Source organism: Orbicella franksi, chromosome 4 (genome assembly GCF_964199315.1).
Source record: "Orbicella franksi chromosome 4, jaOrbFran1.1, whole genome shotgun sequence".
Taxonomy (NCBI): Eukaryota; Metazoa; Cnidaria; class Anthozoa; order Scleractinia; family Merulinidae; genus Orbicella; species Orbicella franksi.
This window is the reverse complement of record NC_138148.1, coordinates 33,624,008-33,645,589: the sequence shown is the minus strand read 5'-3', so window position 1 is coordinate 33,645,589 and position 21,582 is coordinate 33,624,008. Positions and strand designations below refer to the sequence as shown.

The following is a 21,582-nucleotide window of genomic DNA, read 5'->3' as shown; positions in this document are numbered from 1 at the left end:
GATGTGAGTTATCTCAAACGTTTCGCCAGTTACGATGATCTGAGAATAAGCTATTTCTGAGTTGCTCCTACCTCTGTTTCAAAACGAGTGTTAGTGCACCTTTCTTTCCCATAGCTTTTCTTCCACGTTCATTGTCTTACAAATCAAACTCATTTCCATATGAAAGGTTGTGCACTAAGACTCGTTTTGAAACAGGGGTAAAAAGCAACTCGAAAACGGCTTGTTATCATTACAAAATTGGTCCTCTAGGAAAGTCTCCAAACAGACATACTGCAATTAATTTGCCACATTTTAATTAGGCCTCAAATTAATTGTTTTATTTCTTTAATTTACAAATGGGTAAACGTCTCTTAATTTACAAAAAAAGCATACATACATACAAATTTTAAAACGCCTCCATTCTAGAGCAAGGCCAAAAGAATCCAGAAATAAAATATCTACAGAATAGTGACAATTCCAATAGCTGTGTCGTACAAAAAATACATGTACTAAAACAATTGAATAACCTTCGTACTCGACAAAATGAATTCAACTTTGTAATACGGCAATACAATTCCGAGACGAGATAGAACTTATCAAATAATTAAGGGCACTAGCAATTAATTTAACTTACAATATAATTTATATTTATATATTTATCTGATGATACTAACTTGTATCACGATTTAGACATATTCTATTCGATGTATGAATTTTGAGGTCAGATTTGTACCGCAACAGACCCAAATGAGGTGTTGCAGTCATAACCTTGATCGTCTCGGTGAATTTGCACACATTGCGTTTCTACTTTATAAACTGGTTTGAGCACGCCGAAAACCTGCTTGACCGGTTAAATGAACAGCCAAGTACACCTAAGGAAATTTATATAGACCGTTGACAGAAACGGCAGCGACTCAATTAAAGCTAAAAATATATGTAGCGATGTTATCTTCTTGACTAAGGAACAAAAGAAAAATCTGCTGCTGGCCAAAAAGCCACTAAAATAACGTCAAAAATTCCGCCTTCATGCAAGCTACAGGTATTTTTTGCCGAAAACATTACATCAACCTAGTCCACAAGCCCGTTGCCTCGGTTTCAATGCGAAGTCCTGTGGAATATTCACATCCGGCTTTTAGCCAGATGGCCGTCCAAGCTTCATGTGGACGCCCACTTGTTAAAGAAAATTGTCTTATTTTTCACATGTTGCTTACCCTATAGCACATTTTTGGACGCCTCCTTTCAAAGAAAATTGTTTTACTTTTCAAATGTTGGTTTCCCTATAGCACATTTTTGGACGCCCACTTTGCGAACCTTGGCTAATAACCTATTTCGTATGCGTGTAAAACACATTGTTTTTGCTCCAGGACTCACTTTGAAACGGGCAAAACAGATCGTTCTTTTCTAATATTAACATACACTGCGGTAATAAATCGTTCACCTGATGGCTAGACTTGGTACTTTTTTGAAGGTATGCGCCATTTTTGCGTAGCATGTAGCATTGTAAAACCCAAACGGTCATTACACCTTAACATATATTCAACTGAGCCTCAATTTTAATAATTGCCCATCAGCACATCCCAGATCCGTTCTGCAAAACCACTCTTAACCAATTAAATTTAAAAAACTGTAAACCTAATCTCCTATGAGGAAAATGTTATCTTAACAAATCGAATCAGTGTCACCATAATACTGCAAACACGTTTTGCCTTCACATTCAGTTGTCTAGGCGATGGTTTGCACAAACTAACTTAAAAGCACAACTGGTAAACAAATCCTGATGTTTATCAGAAGTTTTAGCTTGTTCCATAGTAATACTTGTTATCAAAACTATTGATTTGTTTTCACTCGCTTAGAAGTTTGACCAGATCTACACTAGGTTGGAATTTTTTGTCCTTTTTCTCTCTAAATTTTCGATCTTCGTGCTAAGCCTATCTTTTCCTCTACTTGTTGTCTAACTTTGCATCTAAGAAGATCAAAAGTCTGTGTATCTTAAGTCTACCCAGTCGCATTGTTGTTAACTTGAATAAAACTTTGGTCTCAATTGACTCAGAAAACTAGATAATTTTCAGATATCTACCGAGAATCTGCGTGTGTTTCCGCTTTCTCGTTTAAGCAAAATACACACAGCATTCCATTATATGGGAAGTGCTTAAAACACGACACGGATTCTGTCCAAGGAAGTCTGTTGACGCCTTTTAAAACTTAGTGTTCACCTTCGGCGACGCTCGTTCACGTTCGGAAACTTTTTCAACCAGCCGAGCTTGCTTCGGCGGTGCCGTTCGCCTCCGACCTTTCATTTTACTCAGTTCATCGCCAAAAACGTCTCCAGTCCGCAGCGCGGAGATTAAATCGTCGAATTCACCTCTGTTCTCTCCTGGGGCACTACCTTTCCTGTTGTTTTTCTTCTCCGGAACGGATTGATTATTGTGAATGAATTTCTTGGCGGCTGATCTTTGCCGATCTCGTTCTTTTTGCTGAAGCGTAAAGCGAAAGGGATAATAAACAGCCATTCTATTCTAGCAAAGAGTAGACCCTGTCCACACTACCCCGAGGAAATTTGAAAACGGCCTTTTCATTCTGAAAACGCATTAATTGTATTCCATCCACAATACGCTGGGGAAACTTGAAAACGCAACAATAATTTTGGATTTGTGTTTGAGGAAGACTCGGGAAGGGAAAAATCACATGAATATCGTGATGTCATCGTTTTCGCAAAGCTCCGTTTTCAAAATGTTTTCCGTCAACACTAAAACGCAAAGCCGGCGTTTTCAGATTCCTCCGGTTTGAAGAGCGTTTCTGAAAAGCTCCGTTTTCGTGACGGATTAGTGTGGACAGTAGGCCTAATCGTAGAAATAAAGCTGTATTTTCAAATTTGTCCGGTGTAACGTGGATGGGGCTCAATAAAAGAGTATCGTTGCTACTCTAGCGAGAGCAAGTCAGCTAGTTCTTAATTTTGACAAGTGTTTGTCATCTTTATGTTGGCTTTCTGGCTTACCAAATCAAAAGGAAAATTAGTCTGGTAGCGACTTTGCACGTGCCTGGCACGTGCGATTGTCGGCTTTTTGATTGGCTGTTTTGGAAACAACTCAGTAGAATGACGTCATGCTTAAAAATAATTCATAAGGCAATATCATGGTTATCGATTTCCGACGACAAGGAAAATAGCTCAAAACAGAGAAATTATTTTACCTCAGCCATGGCGCGTGCTTTTCTCTCTTCTTGTTCTTTTTTTTTCTTCATTTCCTCGTTCTGATGTCTCGCTTCCTGTGAACGCAAAATGTTAAAAAAAAATGTTCACATGTCACGGTTGTCGTTTATAGTGGTCAGTGCGCTTAGGTATACCTAGCTAGTTCACAGGCATGCCACTTAAACTGAAAGAAACAAATGTATAAACTAACAATAATAGCCATAAAATTCCCAACTGGCGGGAGGCAGACCAGTTGACTATTCACAAGCATGACCGAGGAGTTGAACTAGGGTCTACCGAGAAACAACTTTAGCTTAGTGGTCAGAGAGGGACTTGAACCTGCAAACCCCGGATTTCAAGTCCGGCGCCCTAGCCACTCGGCCACGCTGCCGCCAATAAAAAATGCGAGGCCTAGTATGTTCTCCACTGCATGAATTTATGGAGCCAGCAGTGAGGGACTTACCGCGAACGACACCAGGAATGCAGAAAACAGACCGAAAAACTCGTCAGACTGAAGCTGTTTAGGATCTTCACCAAACATGGCCACTGCTTTGCCGTACTAAACAGGCAAAACAAAAGTTACATCAGTTATACCATGAGTGATTGAAAAATGAAAGTACTTTACTTTACATGTAATTGAACTCCTGATTATGCAGAAAATAGAGCCTACCAAAATGAAACGCACCTCAATGAGTAACAAACAACTAGATTATGAGCTCGAGATTTCTATCGCGTGATAGTTGTCTAATAATCTAGTTGTTTGTTACTCATTGAGGTACGTTTCCTTTTGGTTATTTTAGTATAAATCTCAATTTGGGAACATTTTATCTAAATCCTCTTAACAGACACTTCGAAAACGCAAAGAAGCGGCCGCCACTTCGCCAACAACCGCACACTACATGTTATACTCTTCACTGTCTTCAACAAAATAGATAGTGAATAGCATAGCCAATCAGAAAACGGCATTGGTGAAAGAGCACTAGTAGATTTATACTAATTACTAATAAGCTGTAAGTTGAGAAGTCAAATTTCACCTTTTGTTTCATATCTTTCCAAGTTTCATCCAGCTCAGACAGCGAGAACTGTGCAACTTTCACAAAGGAGCCCATCGCATCCACAAACTTGTCGCCATGAATACGTTCCTTCTTCTTGTGTTGGAATTCCAGCTCCTACAGAACACAGAGAACACAGGACATTCGAGCGGTTTTCAATTGAGTGTCGAGTAATCAGGCAATTACTTCGGATTTGGTAAGTAACCGGTTTGGTTTAGGTTTTACGACACTCAATTAAAAGCTGCTCTAAGCTCAAGTCTTTGTTGAATCCTCCAAGTTTATCGAGCTGTTTTTAATTGCTTACCTTTTCAACTTCTTTGAGTTCTTTTTTAACAGCGTTCGCTTCGGTCTCTAATTCGCTCAGACTGAAAAAGAACCAACAGTATTAATCGTATCTATAACGATCGTATTCTCAATCGTGATTGGTACTCAGCGCGCTCATTTGTCATTTAATTAGCGCGCGATCACGTGGGTGTCCAACTTCAGGTTTTTGTAATACGCGATTTGCATGATGATTTGAATACAACTACCAGAATCCTTCACTTTTCTTGTTTCTTATGCTAACTAGGGCAATTGAAATTTAAACCCCACTAGGAATTCAAAATTTAAATAATAAAGAAAAGATGAATGGAATTCTGCCAGTTGTAGTCAAATGACGAATACGTGCAAATCTGTTATTGGATACCTTCGCCATTCGATCCAGAAAAATAAAACTTAGGCTGCTATTCATTTGAAACCTGGTTTTACCAAGTGCGTCAATAATTGTAGTTTGTTTCAATCTTACGTCTTCTAGATAATTTTAACTGAGGCTATTAGTCTTTTCGTGATCGAACACAAACAGTATTGTAGTTATACTCACTTGACTTTAGCGGCTGTCCTAACGTTCGCCAACTCTTCCTCTAACTTTAAGACCTCGGGATACTGAAATGAAGGAAAAGTGCTTCTTAATTACCTACAACATACTCCTCATCACCTAGACTTTCTGTTATATCTGGTCAACTTGAGACTGTACAGGGTTTTTTCGCACACACGTTATCCCCTAGCCTCCAAAGCAGACGCTCTTAGGGCCCATCACGCAATCTTCCTCCCCATGAGATTGCGTGACGAACCTAAAGAACGTCTGGATAGGAGGCTAGTAATCTCCTGGCAGCTGTGAACTCGAGTTTTCAGGATAACAACAGAGTACCATTAAATTAACAGACCCAACATTTTTTCCAAAAAACTTACCTTTCTTTCCAGTACCATAATGAGGTAATGAAGAAGAGTTATTTTTGAATTGGAGCTGGATTTAGTATCGATAATTCTGTTTAAACTGCCCAGCTTGAATCCTAACAAATAAAAGAAATAAAACCTACCATCAGAGATACTCCATACAGCCTTGAGCTCCACTCACGCAAAGAAGATGAGTGTGAGTGAGTACTCCTAGCCCCATTCTTACGTCCCGTCCACACTGCGCCGGAGGAATTTAAAAAACGCAACAATCACAGGTCATTTTGGATTTGTGTTTGAGGAAACTCGGGAAGGGAAATCGTATGATTAACGTGACGTCATCGAAACCGCCGTTTTCAAAATGTTTTCACTCACCCATCCTCTTCGCTCCTGTGAGTGGAGCACGAGGCTACTCAAAATGTTTTTCGTCCACACTAAAACGCAAAGCTGGCGTTTTCAAAATTCTCCGGTTTGAAGACCGTTTTCATGACGGATTAGTGTGGACGATAGGCCTAACCGTAGAAATAAAGCTGCGTTTTCAAATTTCTCCAGCGTAGTGTGAGCGGGGCCTTACTTCGCTTCATTAATAAAAAGCTCAAAATGAAGAGAGTACAGAATCATTAAAGAGTACGCAGTTAAAGTGCAGTTTCTCACCCACAGCATTTCCTCTTGCACCTCTGTTCATGTAGTTACCAAACGCCAGAACAACTTCCAACAATATTCTAAGTCTTTTACTTCTCTGAAGTTCTTTGGATGCTTCCAGAACAGCTGTAACGGGAAACAACAGTTTTTAGACACAAGAACAAATGTAAAATAATTTACAAACCTCCGAGGGGTGCTAATCCTAGACAAGGTCATCAGCCGAGTCCAATTTGGAAGTCCGGCGAAGGTTTAGAACTAAATTACCTTCATATTGGACAAAACTGTAGTCGCGTGTTGAGTAAAGTGCAACCAACTTCAAAATTTAATAACTCATATTCGCGCTCGCGTGAAATGAGATCCACATACCTTGCACTCTTGGTTTAACCTCGCCCATTCTTTCAGGAAATCTCTTCTTATAAAACAAGGATTTCAGTCTTTGCTCATAATGAACAATTCTGTGAAATGAAGGTTCAGTTCGCTTACGATATAAAGGATATGAAACTTTACAATGTGGTTTATCACCATGGTACATATGTATAAAGGGCGCATTTAATAATATGATAAAAGGCAATATTTGGGATTACGAAGAAAACAATTACATGCACGGAAAAACAAAAAAGGCGTCCTTTACAATACGAAGAGAAAAGGGGTCTTGATTTAAAATTCTTATTTCTAACCTTGACATGTCGTATAAAAATCTGTCCGCTCGAGCAAACTGCTCAATCTCTTTGTTGTGAGCATTCAGAAGGTTCTTCTCGTCTGATGTCGGGACATACTTCAAAAGCTGGCAAACAGAAAAACACGTGTTATACACATTTTCAGAGAAACTATACATAAACTGCGATATTTAGAGAGCAAGCCACATCAGCCTTGGCTGGTTTTAATGCGGGCCCTCTATCCTGGTCGAAATGGAATTTGGAGATGTTGGTTCTTGTGGAAGGAGGAAAACTGGAGAACTCGGAAGAAAACCTTCGGAGCAAGGCGAGAACCAACAACAAACTCGACCTACATATGGCACCGGACCGGAATCGAACCCCGGGCCACATTGGTGGGAGGCGAGCGCTTTCACCACTACGTTATCCCTGCTTCCTGCAATATTGAAGAAAAACGTGTAAAAAGCAAGCCTGCATTGGACTCGAGAGCTACTGACTTGTGGTTGAAACTAGCGTGGCTTTGATTGTGCTGTGTTCTTGGGCAAGAAATTTCCAGGGATAAAGCACCTTTATTGTGGAGCCACTGCCAACCAGACTATGATTGTGACTTATTTCAGACAAAAATATTAATTTTCATACAATTTCCAGATACCTGTTCTACCATGTCCTTCGATAGCTCATCGTTTTCATCGACTGAAAGTATGGCTGCCGTGATCTCCTCGTCTGTCATCTTCAACTTCGTGAGTAGAATGCCACAGTTCTAGAAAAAAAGAAAAAAAGAAAGAAAAGAAAAAAAACCATTTTGTAGGCATTAGCACATTGAAATGATTAGTGACGACACCGTCCACTGTATCTCACTTGAGGTCAGTACAAACTGTTGAGAGTTGTCTGTTACGAGTGCAACGTGAGTTTTCCTAAGTATAACTCGTTAAAGATTTTAACTCTTTAAACTCTTCTACTCTGAGTTGCTGCTTTTGCGGGATGGAACAAAGGAGTTCTTTGAGGTCTCCTTACGCTGCAAGTTTTTTACGGAATCAACTTTAAGAAAAATCTTGCACAGGTTATTATGAGGGAGAATCTATCATGGAATGCATACCTGAGCACGTCTGCTATCAACGAATGACAACTCTTTCGGTCTTGATACACTATCGACAGCATCCTTGTTGTCTTTCTAAAGTAGTAATAAATAAAATGCCAAACTTAGTAACATTTCTTAGATTAAACTAACGCTGTTGTTGTTTCCCTAGGGAGTTAGTGAGTTTTGACCCATGACATGTGACACGTTCTCCTCCAATAGGAAAACGTATTTAAGTTGGGAGGTATGTTAATTACCTAGTTGTTTCGGTCTCTGGAATTTTTCCCGCCAAAACTGAGCTGAGCGAACGCGGAATTAGCGAGAAGCGAGCGGCTCCCTGAATTGAACTAGGGAACACAAGCCTGACACCTTTTCTGTCGTTATTTTCTATCGTAATCGCTAGTTCCTAAGGGCTTACTTTCTACAAAATCAAACTATTCTTGCTACAATTTCCCATGCTTTTCTTTCTTTCAAATTAGAAAAAAAAAAAACGTTTCTCCGTTCAAAATCTTGTTTCAAGGTTGTCCGTTTAACTACCTACCTCTTTCTTTTGGTAGGCAGAGAACATTCTGTCAAAATCTTCAAAGTCCATGACAGCATACACCTGAAAAGGAATGGTTTTGTCATTGAAAAAAAAAAGTTCGTTAAAATTTAATCTAATCCTTTGGCATTTTTCCTTCTTTTCACCTGACTGCACACATTTGTTTTTGCACTTTGTTTTTTTTTTCTTTCTTTTACAGGTATAGTACAAGCATGTACCGATGGAGACATACAAACATTACAAAATTTACAAAAATTACCTTAGTTACAAACTACAAAGAAACTACACTGCACTAAACTACAAGAATTACGTAACTAAAATAAAGAGTAATTGAGGGAATCTTAGAAGAACGAAGTTTGGATAACAGCTACTGTTGTATTGATGGGAGTAAAGGTTTCCATTTTTTACTGTTTTAATTTTTTATCGCGGAAATGGATTTTGTTATTTTCGCGATAAAACGCTCCGTTTCAAACGTTTTGTTACATTTAGCGACTAACAGTCTCTTACATGTAATGTAGTAAGTTCAACAATCTAGCATTATTCACAACACAAAATTTTGGTAAAAAATGCATGTTTGATCTCTACCCAAGAACTTCAGCTAACTTTCCAGTTATTCACAATATATCTCTCTTGTGTGTTGGGGTAGAAAATATATTAAAACAGACATGACAATTTTCAAACTTATCTTATTTACAAATTAATATGAAAAATCTCACCTTTGCATCGTCAATATCCGTCCAAACAGTGCCTTTAATTTTGGACTAAAAATGAAAAACAAGAACTAAGAAAAGCGAAAAATATCATTATACAGTCACTTGCACATAACTCTCCCCGACTCCTTTAAATTAAAGGAAACCTGAAAATAGCAGTTTACTAAGGTGGACAGACAACAAAAAGATAATAATAAACCATAGAGGAACAAGGATGGCTAAGGATGGAGAAGATTAACACGGATTACAAACGACGAACTTGAAAAATTTAGGCTAAACCTTTCAAGATATGCAAACCGTTACGTAACTCGTTTAAAGACATAGGGAACGTTCTTGTGGCAGATTTCAAAAGCAAACAAGATTGCTTTACTGAGTACAGACGTTACACATAGCACTTTAGTATTACAGGTTTCACTTACATCAGGTAATTTAGCCCAATTGAATGACTTGAGCGGTTGCGAAGGCTTGGGTGCTTTTCGATTCGGCTGCTTACTAAAACCAAACAATCCCCCCTCTGTCTTGCCTCCAGGGGGAGGGGGTGGAGCTGGACTTCCTGGAAGTCCACCAGGTGGGGGAGGTGGTGGGGGCGCTCCTCCAGGTCCTCCAGGGGGAGGCGGGGGAGGGGGTGGTGCTCCTCCTGGTGGGGGTGGAGGAGGGGGTGGGGGCGCTACACCAGCCATTGGTGACAACTTTGCCGCTGCTGCAGCGCTGGTCAGGTTGGAAATCTTGGCATCGTCTGGTATTGAGGCACCAACTCCTTTCAACATTTCTTCTAACTTGTGTCTTTCTTGACCTTCAAGCTCAATCTTGGAAAAAATAGAGTAGAAGTAGCGTTATAAGAGCTAGCCAACTTGAAGAATTCACACCAAAAACACAACCCAAACTGCAGAACGAAAAACATTGCGCGCAAAACGGGCGACACAAAACTTGTATCTTTATTGAAGTTAAAGCCCAGTGGTAAGAAATGGAGCGATATTGTAAACTTCACCCAGCATGCAAGAAACACATGCAGTTACACTCAAAATACAATCCAAACGACAAGCGGTAAAAGTAACACACTGGATTTGACCAAACAACATTAAACACACAATGCTTTAATCTAGATAGACTGCACACCACAATTTCATTTTGCCCGAGAAAAACTTCAGCCCATGATTTTCTTAAATACTTCTCAAGAACCTGTTTAACTTATTAAGGCCAGAATTTGGTAGCCATTGTAATGTAGATATAAATTGTTGAAGTGAATCGGTTAACTACTATTATCCGAGCCCTTTTAATGTAGGAAGCATCTAGATATTGCGTTACAGTTCTCTTTACTTACTCTTGCGTTAGCTTCATTCAGTTTAGCTTCTTGTTCACGTATCTGCTGCATGGCTTCTTCCCTCTCCTGGGCTTCCCTCTCAAGCTTGACAGACATTTTATCGAAAGCCTCTTTCAGCTCGTCCTGTAAGGAGGTACGATAATATTCTCATTTTGTCTTGAAATCAAAATGAAGGATTACAGTTGGTTTTAGCGAGGTAAGATGAAAGAACTGTGTAAGGTGGGGTGTCTGTGCTAGGTCCCAATTCCCCAAGAGCTGCACGCTACTAGTTTCTTGTTTCACACATGAAACTTTGGTGTCTAGAAATTCATTTTTTTAGAATTTATCAAAACTTCTCTGGCAAAGTTAGGATGAACTGAAATTTTGCTCTCCAGAATAACCAATTGTTCAAGAATTTACGAAGGTCCATAAATAAACGAACCTGATACACATAAGATCATTTAAGTCTTATACACTGCAGATTTTTTTGCAGTATGAGGGGGTCTTTGGAATCCTAATTGCTTACCAATTCTTGTTTTTTGTTATCAACCTCTCTTTCTTTCTTTTGAAGCTTGGCTTTAAGACCTTCAACTGTGACAGCAACATACAGTATTAATAGTTATACAAAATACTTGTACAGCCCCTTGGAAAACAACATGGGGACTCCCTGCTACTATTTTGGTCTCGTGTGAGACTTGTATACAATGAGTGTAACCCAGGGTATAACTCGGTTGACAGTGAGCAAAAATCAGGTACAGTTTTGTATTTTGGCATAAAACATATTTATCATCTCACCATCTTCTCCAAGTTCTTCCCTGCGTATCTCATCTTCGTGAAGTAATCTTTAAAAGCAACAAAACAAAAACATCAGCTACATTCGAATAGTAAATTATGAGATCAGCTGAACAAAGCTTCCAATTTTGATAAAAAAATCAGATCCACTCACGTGTCAAGAATGTAGTTAACATTGATATCTAAGGGAGCCACATCAGGGTCACTGCCATCATCTTCCTGAACAGCGATTTGCTGGACGACTCTGTCAATCAACTGCCATAGTCTCCTAGCAACACCATGATCATCTATAAGACAAACAGCAAAGGTTCCATTATCATCACTGTTACAAGACAGATAGACAGAAATGAAAGATGGACTTTGACCTTTAAGAAGCAGCTATACAGATATTATCATTACAAGGCTTGGAAACAAAAAACTTCAGTTGGATTCAGCTTGCCCTTCAGACAAGCAGCTCTCAAATTTTGCCTGCCCTGGGCAAGTCTTAGTTTCCTTGTTTTTCATTTAGTTGCCAAAATAATGACTTGCTCTGGTCCTTGCCCATCAGGCAAGTGAGAATGAAAAGTCACTTGCCCAGCAAGAAAATCTACTACAGATGTAGTCCCAGATGACCAGACAACACTTTTTTCAAGCCCTAATCAAAAAAATATCTTGACTCACTTGGAACAAGAAGCAAGTGATGAAGAATGGACAGCAGGTGTGGGTACGCTGATGTTGTACACAATTTTCTTCTGATAACATCAAACATACAGCTAGCACTCCGCAGATCAATATATGGCTACAGAACAAAAGAAAGCAAACACAAGAAAAGTCTCAGCATTAAACAACATCGGCAGTTGGCTCTTTCTTGCAATCAGGACTAAGTACAGTATCATAAATTTCTGAAGTAGGTAAGCCCTTCGAAAATCAGGATCCCACATTGAAATACGTTGAGTGCTTAATAAATATCTGAAAATCAGCTTACTTCAAACGTTTATGGAAGAAGAAAAAAAAACAAGAAAAGATCAAAGCTTGAGTTGATATTTACCATTCCATATCTCTTAGAAAGTTCCTTTTCGTCATCAAGTCTAACAATGTCGAAAAAGTTTAAATGCCTGAAAGAAAAAAATGTAAGATATGCATAATCATATGTACTTGACTTAATCCGCTTCATGTGGAAGTAAAATTACTTGTGATGTAGAACATGATATCAGCCATGTCACTGATACATGTGAATGTAGAGTTTGTGGCTCTTTTACTGTGGACAACACCCTTACACTTGTGATGTAATGAACGTACAATGTAATGTTGTGCACAGAATAATAACAACAAACTATTAATAATTTCAAGGTGTGTTCCATGTATAACAATGTAATTCAAGCATGGCTGGCCTCGTGGATGAGGGAAGCATGAACAGTCTTCATTTCTCAGTAGCTCGTGCCATCGAATCAGTAATGGCACACTCATAATAAACCTTGCACTATCACTGCAACTTCATGTGTCCCAGTAGAGCACTGTGTGAGACCTGCTGCTTTGTTTGTTAATAATTGCTGCAAGACACTTATGACAGACCTATCAAGAGTTGCATTCTCCAGAGTGCGCAGCTTCTCAATCACTGGCTCAATTCCCAGCATAAGAAATTCAAACCGAAGATGAATACGAAATTCAAGATGTTCCTGTCAAACAAAAAAAAATTCTAAAATAAGTTCTGTTCTGATGGAAGTTTGACGTTATTAGAAGTCTTCAATTTCAGTTACTTGTTCTGTTAACCCACTGAAGTTCAAAACATCTCAAATATTTTAAAATAAAAATCAATATGTGATTGCACATAAGTATAGAATACACACGTGTATTGAACACGTAAATAGAATATTCTATCTCACTGGTGTACATTTCTAAGTAAATTCACAGTGCTAAGTTCTGGCAAGTTGTTAGTACATGTAAAGGTTCACTTCTAAGCCCAGAGAACACATAATGGTTTAAAAAAAATACACATAAGTGATCCAAACATACCGCCCCTGCTCCGTATTTCAGTGCTGCATTGATGAATGACATTATTGCAATTTTCAAGTTAAACTCCTCTCTGTAATGTCCAGTGGTACGATCCAGATCATTGATCAATGTCTGAAAAGGAACAAAGTATTTATTATATAAGGTTAGCATATGGTCTAACATCAATCACTGTACCTACAAAAACTAGACCATCACCCATCAACTGATCATAAACTAAATGTACTGGGTGTAAAAGTTTGCATACAAACCAAGTGGCCCATAAGGCTGGTACTTATCTCCTGGTTTCTGTAGCATGAAGTGACTGGGAGTATTTGTACTCCCCCCTGGATGAGATGCTAGCCCATTGTAGGCTTACCCCCATCATTAAATTCTTCGGTGCCCATTCATACACCTGGGTGAAGGTTTGCATTGCACTGTACAAGATTTAACTTGCAGCTTTCCATAATTCGATAGGGCTGCACAGAATGAGGCTCTATGATGTAATTTCAAACTCTCTCTGTTTCACAAGGGAATACAAGGCAATGTGAAAGGAGAATCTAGAAATTTATCAGACGTCAGGTAGGACTTTTTTTTGAGGTACCCTTTCAATTGGTTGTTAATTGACTTCAAACTTGGCATCAAACCCAACACACACCATGGTTATCTGTATTGAAATCATCAGATAGGATTTCTGGGGGCAGAATCTGACAGACATCTGTCTAGTGGGAAAAAGCTTCACAGTGCAACAACCAGCTCACCTGGAATCTTGTTCGTTCCTCATTAAACTTCTGAAAGTGCGTCATGGCATCCAGAGCTTTCTTGTGACCTCCAGGAACAAGGCAAACAGCTCCTAGGATTTCTAGCACTATAAAGAGCAAATAATCATCAAGTATGGGTAGTACAAGAATGGGGTAATTAATTCTTTTCAATTAGTTCATTTGCTCCTTATGTTACCATTTTACATTTTTTTCCCCATTTTCTTTTTGTGTAATATATTTTTCATCTTGTGCTTTTCTGATTTAGTTTTTTAAAGGCCTTAGACAGGAAGGTGAAAGCTCTACTTTTATCAAATTCTTAACCAAAGAATGCTCGAATTACACATTCTTCTTTACACTCCAGACTATACAAAAAAATATTACTTGCCTACCTTGGATTTTAGTTTTAGCATTCTCTGCACTCATGCTCTGAGCAATTATGTTAATACATGAGGGGTGGGCCAACACATGAGCTCTACCATGCTAAAACACCAAAAAAACATTGACTGATCAGATGTCAATATTATCCTTAACAGTCAGAATATATTTCAGAAAAAGAAGACATGTACCATGTTACTAGGTAAATGTTTTTCTGATCTGAATTTTCAGTGACTTCTGTCCACCTTCATTGGAGCTGCAGTGTTGAAGGTTAGTCATTGCTTGCACTGCAAGCCTCTGTGTTGTCACTTTGTTGTGTACAAGAGGAAAACCCTCCCTCACACTTACTTACCATTGATTCAAAATCAATAAAATGACAGCAACCAATTGACGGACTTGTAGTACGTACGAGTAATAATAAATCTTTAACATTGGAACTCTGATGAAGGAGGACAGAAGCCACCGAAAATTCAGAACAGAAAAACAGATTGGATTATGAAAACCTAGAAACAGCTAAAAGAGAATTTGGTTCTTCAACAAAGCATCTTTTGACGTGATTTGGACACCAATTTACATGCCTGCTGACTGGAATTTGGTACATATGTAGATATTGTATGATTCAAATATTATCGTTGGTACAATTTGTAGGGTAATATTAATATTAATAATGTATATGAAACAAGGAAAATACCAAATAATACCACAGGTAAATGGGTAATATTGAACCACCACAGATACATGTGATATACATGTTCAGTACTATTATTGCAATCAAATCGTGAGTGTACAACTTACTGAGCTGTTCATCAAAGCTTTAAAACATCCTATTGCTGCAGTGTGAATTTTACTTTGGCTGAAAATAATACAGGAATTTCAATTTCAGTCCATTATTACAAAAGATATCATTCAAACAGTGCATGCATCAACAGAAATTTGCAATATAACTTTGTACAGCAGTATCATTATGTATATCATAGTACAAATACTTTACATGTGTGTTATCTGCATGGCCAATACAAAAACCTTAACGTTTGCATTAAGGTCATCATAAATTGTAATATTTAGCTGAATTATTTTTTAAGAACTCTTCACATCCACCTTTAATTCAGTAAGTGCTGTACATGTGTTTTCATGTGCTGTTCTAAGCTACTGAATGAGAGACAAAGTTTCCAAATTCTGCTAAACTTTGATTTTTCTAGCTTACTTCATGAGTAATAATAACTATTATGAGTAATAATAACTATTATGTGCAGAATAATTTCTCGCCAAACTCCACTCACCTTGTTGCAAAGTCCATATTTTCTAGGAATTCTAATAAACAATTTAAACCATCTAATTCAATAAACCTATGCACAAATCTGCAAGAAAAGACATCGAGTACAATTCATTATTCTCAGTAACCAATATGAGCTTTCTTCAGCTTTACCAAGTTCAAATTCTACTGTTGCTCGAGCAACGGTCACTGCTAAGGCTAGAAAAGAATTTGAAAAACAAACGTACAAATTATATAACATCTTGTCCTAGAATAAGAGATATTCTTTCAACCCACTTTAAAAAGTTTAAGATTTGCACTAAAGAATGTATTTTGCCAAAACACTACCCCGTCAGTTGTACACCATATTGGATTGCGTAAATCCATTCAAATAAACACCCACGAAATGGGATTACTTCGTGCATGAACATAGTGAATTAATCATGAAAATTTAATGAAGGCCGTTGTTGAGTAATATTTCAGTACATCACAATCACCTCAAGGGCTGAGTCCTGAGTGCTGTTTTGAGTCCATCGACTAGCTTTGTTCTGGCCTCTATCTCTTCATCACTCTTGGAAACAAAAATCTGTCGAAATGACAACAATAGAGGGTACAATGTATACTAGCTGTTTCACCATGTTGCAGAATTTTTGGTTCAGTTCTGTCGGACAAAAAGAATGATTGATTTGGCACAGCACACTGGTTGCATTCTTACTAGGCCGATATACTGGCTGAACATTCTTCCCAGGTGTTTGTTTACAAACCAACATTTGCTAGTTAAACGTGACATCTGTTTTCAATGGAAATTTAACCCAGAATTTAACCTGCTGACTCAGAAGATTCAAATTACAGAAGCACGCAACTTTAAAAAATGGCTGAGAGAGAACGTGCTTTCAATGACTTCTCTTGTATTGATTCTAGCTATATTTATACAAAGAAGATAGAGAAGGCATTTTCTTCCAGAGGATGCGGTTAATGTTCCCAGAAATGAGGAAGATGCGATGAAATGTTGTAATGCAGGAACTTGTTCTACACGGTGATGCTGTGTCGTTGGTAGGTTCATGGCTGAGGAACTGGAGAATTTAACGGGACTGTAAGAATGGTAAACCAAAATAAATGAGAATAACTGTTGAACTCCTCTGCCATTTTAAAAGTTCTGTTTCGCAAACTTGAACCGTGATACAGTACAAGCATCTGGTAAATAATATTGCCAGATTCTTTGGCAGGTGTCTGTCACTATGCACAATTTTATTGGCTCCAGCATTTACCAGGACAAGTTATACCATCTCGCGAGGTAGTATAACTTGGCGTGAATAATTGCTTGTTTTTTCTGGTGAAAACAGCATGCATTTTTAACTTGCTAAACTCAAGACGCACTGTCTTCACTGCATTTCCAGACTTTTCCGACTTTATCTAGCCAATTGTCCTTGGCTAGTGAAAAAACAACCACTAATTATTAATTAGGAACTGGTTAATGCTAAGGCCATGCTAATTATGTTTGGATGCACACAGGAGTTTGGAGAGTGCATGAGAAGTGTGAGAGTTGCTTGAAGTGAGGCTGAGAACAAATCTACATGTAGCACGTTCATTATCAATCCTTATCGAGATCAGTCCTTTCCCCTATCTATAGATCTCTGATCAGTTTTAATCACTTAGATACACATTATCTTAGCTGACAAACTGCACTTACAGCATGAAGGCTTTTCAGTTGATCTATGTAGTACTCTGGATAACTTGTTGAGCTTAACTCCTCTTGTTCCTGAAAAAATGAAGATATTCTGAATCAATACATAAAATCCACTAAACACAGCTTTCTTGAAAGTATTCATTCCACACATTGATCACAATGCCTGACCAAACTGCGGATGGCAACCTTTCATATCACCATTTTTCCCACAGTTCTAAAGCCGTGGATCTAATAACTGTCCCCTTTGTAGGCTACTAATATCTATTGTTATTCACAGCACTAAATTAATATGGTATCACTTAATCTTTGGAAGGCATAATGACTAAATGATTAGAACACTACAGTTTGGATCAAGAAGTCTGGTTTCAACCTATGTTACAGTTGCTATGTACACGAAGTGTTCTTAGACAAGAAATTTTACTCCCACCTGTCAAGTTGTTTGGGAAAACTAACAAAATGCCATCAAGTAACCTATAATGGTCTAACATCCAATCCAAGATGAGTAGATGTGGCCGCAATACTCTCGATGGCTTTATGGTACAGAAATCACAGGTACGTGTTGCCCACTTGGCTGAGTAGACACAAGCTTTAAATCTGGCATTTAGTTATAGTGGTGCACGTTCAGGTATCTCTGTTTTTGTTCATGTGTATTGTATCACAAGCTAAAATTGTTGTTTTGTTACTATGTCAACGAAGACAATCTGTCTAGAAAGGTGATTTTCGCACAGTATTTGAGAAACTTCAAGGCCCATCTTGCTCATTAATGCTGATATATTGTTTAATATAACTGTATGGGTATTCTTATAGCAATATCAAGCACATGACGAAAGGGTTATTTACATAAAAATCACCAAATAAATGTTGTTTTCTTTTGTTTGCAAAAGTGCAGAACTATGTCTTGGATTGCTAAGATGGGCAACTTTTTTTATGATTTGAATAAACCCTGGATTTGTTCAAGTTGACTACCATGCAGTTTGAATCTTTCAGTTACAATACACAAGTTTGTACAAGATCCTCTACTGATATTTACAACAAATTCAAAGTTGCCAACTGAACAAGGGATTTTCTCAAGATGTCTTCCACATAATTTCTACCACTAAATTTCCCAATGTTAATCGCTGCAATATATGAGGGAAACGTTTGAAGAATCTGTTGCTATCAATATTTTAACAAAATGTCTCCATTTCAGAGTGATGATTTATGAAGCCAATAAATGCCAGTGAACAACAAGGCTCAATAAACGAGTGGAGACTTAAACGGCAGAATCTAAAATGAGTGGTAATATCAGAGAAGAAAATGACTTCTATATGCCCATAAACAACCCCAAACACAACCAAACAATTACTTTAGGTACACTGTACAAGTAGATTGTACAATGAATATCACAATAAATTTAATTGTGTATAGAGAAACAAATTTAATTTAACATCATGTGAGAATAAATGTTTTCTCTGAAAAGTTAAAGCCAATCCAAAAACAACCAAGTCTTTATGTAACTGAATGGTAAAAGTTTAAAGATAAGTAAAAGACAAGAAATATAATGCAAAAATTAAAACCATGTTTCATTAAAGAGTTAAAAGTTTTATAAATTACTGACTACAATCACTCTACAAAGAGAGCAGAATTGAAGAAGTAATGACAAAACCTTCACAGGTGTTTTCAAACGTAAAGCAATTTTGTTTTGCCCAGATGGTTGGGAGAGACAATGTTATGTCTGACCACAAAAAAAAAACAACAGAGCCACCCAGTGAACAACAACAGCCATGTCAAAACAATTCACTCAAATGATAAGAAATGTTTTATACATTCTTCTGTCAAACATTCCTCAGAGATGTACCTACATGTATGTAAATACATAAAACTGGTGTTGAATGTACAAGACGTTTTCATGGCAGGTAATGACAATAATTACTATGTGTCCACTGTCTGGGTTCACAGAAGTGTTAAAACCCTTTCTGAAATGTTTTTGACAGCTGCAATCTTAAACAATTATGCAAATAAGTTATTCACAATTTCCTATGAACTAAGGAACAGGATTGAGGAAAAGAAATTATTTAAAATTTCCTCTTGACTGCTGTTTTTCAGATTCAGAAAGTCAGTTTAAATTTCATCATGAATATAAACAAAAATGTCAAAAATAAATTTAAAAAAATAAAATAAAATAGAAGCCGCGATGGTTGCATGTATTTATTAGATCTTTGCATAATTTTCGAGCCCCCAGCCTAACACAGGAGACATTAATATTTAACCTGGGTGAATTAATACTGTGTAAATATGGAGTCCCTCAATATCAAGCAGTGAATCAACAGGTCTCAAACGACAGCAGGAAAAAGCTTGATTAATCCAACCCATCTTACCTTCTTTTTCGATAAATAAAGCTGCCATTTTTTCTCCGGCGGTAGTTCAAACATAGCCTTTTTATGCACGGCTGTGAGGTCAAGCTCTTCCTACACAAAACAAACAAATATTGATAAAATATCAGTGAGATCTAAATAATCCTAGACCGAAACATTTGCAAAAAGAAGCCTGAGGATCTGCTTTTCTAAGGAATTCGTGTTTTCTAAATCTTTTATTTGTCTTCGATTTTCATGTCAAGTACCATTTTTACTGGGTCACATCAACATTTAGCTTAAATTACAAATTGCAAATTTCTATCGTGATTTTTAGAAATCAGACGATAGGCACTGTGTGTACACAGCAATTGTATTTTACTTTACAGATTTTAGGAAAGGATCGAAAGTAGCTGATAATAGTGAAGCATTTTTTGCGTTGTGAAATTGAACTATTCGATTCCCGGAACGGAACAAGACACGCGAACATAATACGAGACATTGGAACGACTAATTTCCATGATCGATAAACTTATTAGAATGGCAATGTTCAGAATAAGTGATCGGAGATTTCATCACGTCGAACGTCGATGTCTAGAGACAGAACTTCATTGACTAGTCGGATTCGTAAAATAGTCGGAAATGAATTTGAAGTCTCGGCATAAATTTATTAACATAAACAATGGGTACAGATCTCGCATCGAGTTAAAGAAATTTGACTCCGAAATGATTTTGTAGTCACAGAATCGCTCTGTGAACGGAATAACAACGTGGTTAGTGGAAAATTCACGGGTTAAATCAAGAAACGCTACAGCGAATTGTAAGGATCTACTGAGCCGACATGAAAGACGAGATATGGCTCTGTCATATAAGCTTTATAGGCAATCAAAGTCAAGTCCTTTGGGAATATTTCCCCGGAATCTCTCGAGTATGAATCTGACCTCCTACTTTTTATGTATTTTTTTTCCATAGAAAACAACCTCTGTTCTTGTTATTAGGTTGAGAAAAAGCGAGATGCTGTCCCCTAGCACGTGTAAGAAATATCAACAACAAATTCACTCTTCAGCATTCGCCACCGCCTCCGCGATATGTCAAAGAATAGCTATATCGACGTAAAATTGAATGAACTTCAAATGTCTTGCGTAAACGGCAATAGGAATCAAAAGTTCAGTTGTTCCTCACTTACCACAATCTCGGCGAACTTGGCATTGAGTTCACTCTCCTCTGGCATTGGCTGAGAAAACTCTTGAAGTTGTAACTGCATTCCTTTCGAATGGTCGATGCCATAGCGAATTTCGGGGTGATTTGAGCGAGACCCAAAACAGCCTACGCCGCGTTTACGAGGCATTTTACAAAGTCAGTATTATCTTTTCACATGAATCATTAGTTTACGCTGCCACAGAATCCTTCGGAGGAAAAATAAACAGGGAAATAAAGGACAAGAAGCGACCGATAGAATCAGCCGCTTCGCTGAATGACCAAAATACAACAGTAGCGCGAGCCAGTCAGAAGTACGGCATTCAAATGGAAACTGTCCAGGGGAGAGGTGACTATCAAACTTTAGAGAGTTCGTTCACAACTATTTCAGAGATAGCAAATTTAACTCCAAGACTAAAAATATGACTTCGCTGATTTAAGAATTCACAGCTAGTTAACTTTGAAGAATAATAACCATTTTTATAACTGGAACAAAAAGGCGCAGTTCATACTATCCCTCTCCTGGGAGAGAAAAGATTTGTCGGCTCACACGTTACTTTTGATTGGTTCAGCTTTATCTGTCAGCTCAACGCTTTACTAAACTTTTTTCGTTTGGTTAATAAATTATTTTCGTCTAGAAAACTCGATTAGGTATTGAACGCATTCAAAGGCGGATTTAAGAGGAATTCACTTTTGATGTATTTCATAACAGAGGTTCAAGAATGATTATTTTTAGACTTTCGCGTTATGCCGCTGGAACTCGCCTGGAACTCGCCTGGAACTCGCAAAGCGGAATTAGTTAAAATTAAAAATGTAAATTTTCTTGAGCTTTTTCCCGTGTTTCCGGTGTAAAGAAAAAGCAGACCCGCCCT

General features: G+C 37.9%; 1 protein-coding gene across 2 annotated transcripts; it reads right to left on the bottom strand.

Moving 5' to 3' along the window:
• Window positions 1–276: 276 nt before the first annotated feature.
• Window positions 277–21,252, bottom strand: LOC145484158 (disheveled-associated activator of morphogenesis 2-like). Of its 2 annotated transcripts, XM_081462785.1 has the most exons (31): window positions 20,700–21,249; window positions 19,541–19,630; window positions 17,187–17,255; window positions 15,994–16,082; window positions 15,525–15,602; window positions 15,040–15,097; window positions 14,259–14,349; window positions 13,870–13,976; window positions 13,133–13,243; window positions 12,692–12,795; window positions 12,168–12,234; window positions 11,801–11,918; window positions 11,295–11,427; window positions 11,144–11,190; window positions 10,875–10,939; window positions 10,370–10,492; window positions 9,468–9,854; window positions 9,055–9,099; window positions 8,339–8,401; window positions 7,819–7,893; window positions 7,375–7,482; window positions 6,747–6,853; window positions 6,436–6,524; window positions 6,082–6,195; window positions 5,446–5,546; window positions 5,078–5,139; window positions 4,523–4,583; window positions 4,201–4,335; window positions 3,630–3,725; window positions 3,169–3,243; window positions 277–2,453 (listed from the first exon to the last, which is right to left on the bottom strand). In XM_081462785.1, exons 1-31 carry the CDS (start codon window positions 20,859–20,861, stop codon window positions 2,175–2,177), a joined length of 3,309 nt encoding a protein of 1,102 aa, XP_081318911.1. In that variant the 5' UTR covers window positions 20,862–21,249; the 3' UTR covers window positions 277–2,174. The 2 variants fall into 2 exon arrangements, with proteins under 2 accessions (XP_081318911.1, XP_081318912.1); XM_081462786.1 differs by lacking the exon at window positions 3,630–3,725 and having other exon boundaries at window positions 20,700–21,252.
• Window positions 21,253–21,582: the final 330 nt, after the last annotated feature.

What these genes read in the sequence shown, in the direction of transcription:
- LOC145484158 (XM_081462785.1), bottom strand. Translation starts at nt 20,861, where the DNA reads ATGCCTCGTAAACGCGGCGTAGGCTGTTTTGGGTCTCGCTCAAATCAC. An exon ending in GTTAACTACATTCTTGACAC is followed by an intron (nt 11,191 to 11,294) that starts GTGAGTGGATCT and finishes TTGCTTTTAAAG; the next exon opens with ATTACTTCACGAAGATGAGA. An exon ending in ATAACAAAAAACAAGAATTG is followed by an intron (nt 10,493 to 10,874) that starts GTAAGCAATTAG and finishes ACCTCCTTACAG; the next exon opens with GACGAGCTGAAAGAGGCTTT.